The sequence below is a fragment of the Equus przewalskii genome, unplaced genomic scaffold, assembly GCF_037783145.1.
Source record: "Equus przewalskii isolate Varuska unplaced genomic scaffold, EquPr2 ChrUn-10, whole genome shotgun sequence".
NCBI classification, from domain to species: domain Eukaryota; kingdom Metazoa; phylum Chordata; class Mammalia; order Perissodactyla; family Equidae; genus Equus; species Equus przewalskii.
Genome location: NW_027228747.1, coordinates 1,607,228 through 1,614,637, shown reverse-complemented (window position 1 = coordinate 1,614,637; position 7,410 = coordinate 1,607,228). Strand labels below are relative to the sequence as shown.

General features: G+C 48.1%; 1 protein-coding gene across 1 annotated transcript; it reads right to left on the bottom strand.

The window, feature by feature from the left end:
* Nucleotides 1-395: 395 nt before the first annotated feature.
* Nucleotides 396-3,637, bottom strand: S100A7 (S100 calcium binding protein A7). Its single transcript, XM_070606987.1, has 3 exons — nucleotides 3,509-3,637; nucleotides 1,727-1,884; nucleotides 396-624 (listed from the first exon to the last, which is right to left on the bottom strand). The coding sequence occupies exons 2-3, from the start codon at nucleotides 1,865-1,867 to the stop codon at nucleotides 460-462; spliced, it is 306 nt and encodes a 101-aa protein (XP_070463088.1). The 5' UTR covers nucleotides 1,868-1,884; nucleotides 3,509-3,637; the 3' UTR covers nucleotides 396-459.
* Between the last annotated feature and the right edge of the window lie 3,773 nt (nucleotides 3,638-7,410).

Sequence of the window (7,410 nt, the reverse complement as noted above, 5' to 3'; positions counted from 1 at the left end):
GCAAGGACACAGCTGCAGAGCCCAGGCCACAGCACAGAGGTCTAGTGCTCAGGTCACTGCTGCCCATCCCACTCAGGAAAGTAGTCTAGAGCGCAAGTGCCCATCTGGCCCCTGGCAAGGCCCCAAGAGAGAGTTCCAGTTTGCACCCTACAAAGGCTCACCAAGCTGCATAAAACACCTGGCTCTAGATGCAGGGAGCACAGGAGAATCTCCAGGTCCAATAGAAAGGGGTGATAGAACCAGGTGGCAGGGCGCTGGAGGGAGCTCTCTGGGAATAGAATAGAAGTCTGGAGAGGACTTCTGCATCTAGTGGAGAATCTACAAAGCAGTTAGCCGACAATTGTCTATTCTGTCTAAGATACACACAGCCAAAGAAAAGGAAGAAGTAATGGAAGTTTTTGGTGAGAAAAGACACTTTATTGTTTCTTGCGGTCTCTGGAGACCTCTGGCTGAATTAGCTCACTGGTCTCCTTCAGAACAGGCTGGTGCTCCATGGCTCTGTTTGTGGTAGTCTGTGGCTATGTCCCCCAGCAAAGAGAGAAACTCGGAAAAGTCAATCTTCTTGTCTCTATTCTTGTCCTTCTTCTCAAAGACATTGGCCAAGTAATCTGTGCCCTTTTTGTCCTGTGGGGAGAAAAGCATTCAAACAAGAAAAATCTAATTACACCTGAGATTTGGGCTGGGAGAAAGAGGAAAGGAGGCCTCCTGAAGTTGGGACATGGGAAGGGGGTACAGGGAGAGGAGTATGAGGAAGCACAGTAGAAATCGTAGGGCTGTTGCCTGGAGGTTTCTCAGTTGAATGGCCCATGGTGGGCAACACCAGGATACTGAGCAGTCTGTGCCAGGAACCACCCTGGTAAGGGAGTGAAGGGGCTTTCAGTAGCCCCAGACCCACTCACCACCCCTGTTTATGGGCAGTCTCCATTCTTCCCCAGGGCCCAGCACAGGCTGACCATAGTTTCCTTATAGTTCTACTCTCCTCCCATTTGACTTCTTTCCCATCCAAATTCATGAGTTCTGGGTTCCCTTTCCTCAGGGCCCAGCTCTCTGTTACATTTTGCTAATAAATTCCATGCATTCTAATAGTAAAATAAAACCCATCCTAGGAATAAGCTTTGCTGAATGTAAACAATTAGTCTCATGTCATCAATATTATGATTTCCCTTGAGCTCCATCCTGGTGAGGCTCCACTTGAACGCAGAGGAATGAGTCTACTGGAGAGAGGAGTTATGTCAGGCAGGAGGACCCAAATACTGTCCCTGAAATCACAACACCTCATTAATCATCTATTGGGAACACTTATATGTATATCACATGTTACTTATTCTCATTTATTCACACGTTAGCCCAGAAAGGAAAATTCTATTATACCCTCTTCAGAGGGGAAGGGAGAGAAAATCAGAGTGTGGGTGACTTGTCCAGAAGCACCCTCAGGGAAGCCCAGGGGCAGAAGAGGAGCTCAGGGCTGCTGACTCCAGACTCCTTCTGCTGCATGTTCTGTCTCCCCAAAGGGCTGGCCCTGCCTGGGGCTGGGAGGGAGTGATCAGTGAGGCAGAACCGAGCTCAGAAACACCCAATACAAATAGTGAATTCATCTCCCTGACAAGAGTCCTCAGATATGTCAGAACCCATGAGACATATGGGTAGGTTCTGGCCCACCCACCACAGCCCCTTCCACACATATTAAAGCCTCTCCCTGCTCCAGACAAACCAGACCCCAACTCACACAGGCAGCAAGGAAGTTGGGGAAATTGTCCTGCAGCATCTTCAACAGGCCTGGCTTGTCAATCATGTCATCACGTCCGGTGTATTTGTGAAACAGCTCGATTATGCCAATCACAGACGCCTCAGCTTCAGTTTCGCTCATCTTGGCTTTCAAAAAAGCTGCCAGGAAGAAAGACAATGAACTTTATTATCCTTCCCCCCACATAAGGGTCTCCAAATTAGGAAGATGGGGTGAGGACTGAGGAGCGAGTAAGGACAAGGCTAAGAGGAGCCCAAGAAACTTGTGTTTCTCCATGGTGTGGGATGAGTTGCTCAAAATGAGGAGGGTGGGACCAAGTCCGGGATGTGGGCCCATGCAGGTCAGGGTCCAGAGGAGATGGAGAAGGACACAGATGTCCACTGTGGGCAGGACCACAGGATGCAGAAGCAGAGAGGGTAGGAATCAGCCACCCTGGAAAGGAATGAAGCCTGAGATGGGACTGGAGCCAAGCGCAGCATTGTGACAATGACACGCTTCAAACAGCATCAAATCCATCTCTTCCAGCTTCAACATCAGGGTTAGAGTCACGGGGGCAGAGCAGGGTCATTGCTGAATTGATTCTGATCCCTGGGCTACTTCAGGAGCAAGACCCCCCAGGGGGCCCACCATGACCATAGAGCAATCTCTGTGTGAAACAGGCTGTGGAGGCTTCAGGCATGAGTGTGAGCGTGAGTGTGAGCAGAGAGACCCAGTCCTGTCCTGAGCCCCGGAGGAGGTCTTCCTGCACCATCCCTGGGAATGAGAAAGAGAGACTGGGGACAAGAATTGGCCTCGGACTTAAAATGAACAGAAATACCTGCCCTGGTTCTTCAACTGTTGGGTGGAATAGGGGAGATGGGGTCCTTGGGACTGACTGTTATTGGGGATTATGTGCCCTTTGTACCTCCCTGCTCTCTGGATCTCCGAGACTTGATCATGTTTAAATAAAGAGAAAGTCTAACTTCCCAAAGCAGGTTCTCCTGCCAACAGTCAGAGGTCTGGGCCGGACTGGCCTCCAAGCCTGAGAAATTGGACAGTGCAGCCCTCACATGCCAGACTTTCCAAAGCACCCGGGCAATGACCTTGGTTCACACATGTGGGCATCTAATACAATCACCATTGCCTCCCAATGTGGGAGAAAGATCCCTGCTCTGTGTCACTGAGAGGAGCCACCCAAGGCCTTGTGTCAACTTTGGCAAAGACCAGAGCGGAGCCCTGTGCCCAGAGGGTCACTGGACACTCTCCTGGCCAGAGTGGAGGTGGAAGAGCTTTGGTTGGTCGGTGCCTTACCCAGGTGCGGGCAGGTCACCTCACCAGGGCAGGGCGGGGGGTTGGGGGGACGGTACCAGGACTGAGCTTAGAGAAACCTTCAAGGCTTTGGCAGGACACCCACACTCCCCCAAGGTTGGGGTGAAGTTGAGTCTCTACCAACCCAGGGCCTGACAGGCAGGTGAATGCAGTGAGGAGAGATGACAAGGAGGAGAGGGAGGGTGGTGTCCCCAGCTGCCACTGGGGCCGTTTCCACAGCAGTTGTCGCAGAGGAGCTGAAAGCAGCAACAGGAAGGTTTGGTCCGGTCATCTTGTACGGATGAGGATCTCAGGCTGGGGAGAAGGTCATACGGCCCCATTGGCGGCAGAGCTGTGACTGGCCCCAGGCTCCAGTGTCCTATTCCCATAGCTGCCTTTGCTGCTCCTGCAAGCAGCAGGGCAGGCTGGGCCCTGAGCTCATCCCAAGAAAAGGCAAAGAGGCAGATGCAGACTTACCAGAGCTGAGGAGGCGTCACTGAGGAGAAGGATGCGGGAGATGTGCACCTGGGCCAGGATCGGTCCCTTTATAAGGCTCAGCCTGGCTCTCCCAGGGGCTGGGAGCCCTGGGGCCATGTTTGCTGTCTGCCTCCTGGAGCATTGCCCCATCCAGGTGGGTGGGACACACCAAGGAGGGTGTGTTCAGCATTTCCTGGTACAATCCAGGCCACCAGGTCTGGCACCTCCCCAGAGACCTCACCTAGCGCCTTCTCCTGTCCCAAACTGGATCTGGGGCTGGGAGCCCAGAGGGATGTGTCACAACATCATTCCCATGGGTTTCTGGACCTGAAGAGGATGGGATTTTGGGCTCTGGAAGGCAGCATGGTCTGTGTTTATTCGTTCACCCAGTCCTTCTACAAATTTGTTCTGATAGCTAACAGTAACTACCACCACTGCTTACCGAGCCCTGGAGTGTGGCAGGCGTCAAGATGCCTGCTGTGGGGCCGGCCCGGTGGCGTAGTGGTTAAGTTCATGCGTTCTGCTTTGGAAGCCGGGATTCGTAGGTTTGGATCCCAGGGACGGGTCTATGCACCACTCGTCAAGCCATGCTGTCCCACATACAAAAAAGAGGAAGACTGGCAGAGATGTGACCTCAGCAACAATCTTTTCAAGCAAACAAAGGAAGATTGGTAACAGATGTTAGCTCAGGGCCGAAGAAGAAGAAAAAGTACTTGCTGTACTGGCCTTCCTCCTTAATCTTTACCATGCATGTTGTCTCCTTGTTAGGAAGCAGAAAATGAGATTTAACAAGATTTTAAGTAAACTGAGATTATACAGCTAGTAGACAGCAAAGTCAGGATCTGATTCTGGAAAAGCCTGATTCAAAACCTTCTCCTCATCCCTCAGCTAAACCTCTAGGGTCACATGAAGACCTGACTTCGGGGAACTCAAAGTCCATGGGTGGGAGGCAGGGTCACCTCACTGCCATCTTCACATCGTATTCTCTGGAGCCCCTGGGAGGGAGACAGGTGTCATGACCCACAGTCAAGGGAACACAGAGAGGGTAGTGGGCTCAGCATGTCACCTGCTGTGAGAGGAGACATGGAGTCAGAACCCTGAGTCCTGACTATAACCCTACACTCTTGAACTTCACTTGGCAGCCCCAGGGGGCGCCTGGGACCATCAGGGGCCTGCTGTCTGGGTTTATGACCTAGAACCTAGTGGTGGTAACTGCCACAGAATGAATCTGTAGGCAGGGGATTGGGCAAAGTTCCCTCCCAGCCCCACGAGTCGGACTTCCTATAATTTGTCAATGACCTTCCTACTTCATCCATGTAAATCAGTCAGCCTCAGAGCCGGTGGCAATGCCCCAGGCTGTGCTGTGCCCCAACCTGCTGCAGAAAGGCTGGTCCAGGCGTGGAAAACAGGAGCCTGGAGGTCAGGCTGAGGCCTGGGGTCCTCTGGGGAACTGCCCTGGTGACTCTCCTAGAAGTTCTTGTTCCTGCTCTCTGCTCCCTTAGAACTTCCTGCCATGGAATGAGGGAACCGATTCAGGCCTTGGATACCCCTGGGACCAGCCCCACCCCTGAGCCTGGGTCGGGCCCTCCCACTGCACTGGGCCTCCATGCTCCAGGCTGGCCTCCCCGTCCCCATTTATGTCCACATTTCCAGTGCCAGACCTCTCTAAGTCGCTCGTTTAATCCATTCTCACCCCTACTAAAAAGCCTCCAGTGAAGGATACACAAGAAACTTGGACGGGAGGCTGTCTTTGGGCAGGAGAACTGAGACTTAATTCCCACTTAAGCCCTGTTATAGCTTTTGACTTAAAATTAGTTTTTAATTATTATATTTAAATTTTCTCTTTTGTTCAGTTCTCAGCCTCAGGTTCAAAAGCTGAGTTATTCATAATCCTCAGCTCCCAGAATTTAAATATCCCAGATCTGTTGCAAGTTCCCTCTCTTGATTTATTTATTCATTTATTTTCCTCTAATCTCCACTCCTATTTTATTCCCCCCAAAAAGCAATATAATGGTTTCTTTTTACTTGCCTGCATTCTTGCAAATGTGGATAGTTATTTTGCTCCATATGTTATTTAAGTTTTTTTGTTTGGTATAGATCGAACATACAGAAAAAGACACCAAACAAAAATGTACAGCCCAGAGATTTCTCTCTCTAATGCCTATACCCATCGCCCAGGTCAAAGACTAGAAGGTTGCTTGCAGCCCCTACAGTCACTGTCACCTCTCTCTTCCCAAGATAACCACCATCTATGTTCTTATGCTTAAGTTCTCTCTTTATTTTCTTTATTGTTTTACCACCTAAGCATACATCTCTACACTGTAGTTTTGCCTAATTGCTGAATTTTACATGCATGGAAACATATTATATATATTCTTCTGTGTCTGCCTTCTTTGGCTCAGTATTAAATTTATAAGCTTTATCCATGTTAAAGTGTATACTGTTTTTTTTCCATTGTTGTATAGTAACCCTTTGTATGAATGTGACCATGATTTCCAGTAATTCTGATTCAGATACCACAGACTGTTCATTTTCTTGTCTTCCTTTTAGAGTGGTTTCCAGCTCAGATAACCAGATATTTTGACCTGTGACCTCATGTTTCCCCGGGAATCAGCCACCCTGTCTGATGATATATACGGAAGGGGCCCGTGACAGACCCTGATTGTATCAGTCCTGGGTTTTTAAGGAATGAGGAGGGGATGAGCCTCAGGACACAGAGTCCAGGTCCCAGGGACCAACTTCAGATCAGTCTTGGTTGCTGTCAAAGAGATCAGTGTTTGCAAGCATTCTTAGCAGCCACGTCACACCCCAGCATCTCCCCGTGTCACTCACCGCCACTGGAAGGGCTGTAGAGAAGCACCAAAAGGCTTTCCGAATCCTTGGGCTACGTGTCCAGGCCAAATCTGGCTTGGAACTGTTTCTAAGGCTTTGGGTATCCGGAAAGGAATATTGTTTCTCTTCACCCACCCAGGCATTGAGGAGTAATAGTTAATAATAAAAAGAACCACCATTTATGAACAACGTGTGCCGAACACTGTGCTAGTGATTAAATTCCTAAAGCGGAAACTGAAATGATTGATTTTAGATCTTTCTTCTTTTCTAATATACGTATTCAATGGTAAAAATTACCCTCTTAGCACTGCTTTTGCTGCATTCCAAAATGATGTTATGATAAGTTGTACTTTCATTTTCATTTGGTTCAAAATATTTTTTATTTTATCTTGAAACATCTTCTTTGACTCAAGTATTAGAAGTGTGTTGTTAAATACGTACAAATTTGGGGATTTTCCAGCTATCTATCTATTATTGATTTTCTATTTTAACTCCATTGTGGTCTAAGAGCATACATTGTACAATTTCTATTCCTTTAAATTGGTTAAGATTTGTATTATGGCCCAGAATATGGTCTATCTTGATGAATGTTCCATATGACCTTGAGAAGGATGTGTGTTCTGCTGTTGTTGGATAAAGTAGTCTATAAAACTTAGCTAGATACAATTGATTAATGATGCAGTTTAGTTCAACTATGAACTTACTGATTTCCTGCCTGCTAGATCTGTCCATTTCTGAAAGAGGAGTGTTGAAGACTCCAACTATATAGTGGATTCGTCTATTTCTCCTTGCCTCATGTATCTTGATGCTCTGTTGTTAGGCGCATACACATTAAATGTTGTTATGTCTTCTTGGAGAATTGACCCCTTGATCCTTATATAATTCCCTTCTTCCTCCCTGAGAATATTCCTTGCTCTGAAGTCTGCTTTATCTAAAATAATTAGCCAATTAGTTAATGAACTTGAAACTTCAGCTATCTTTTGATTAGCATTAGCATAGTATATCCTTCTCCATCCCTTTATTTAATCTTTCTGTGTCTTATATTTTAGGAGGGTTTCTTGTAGACAACC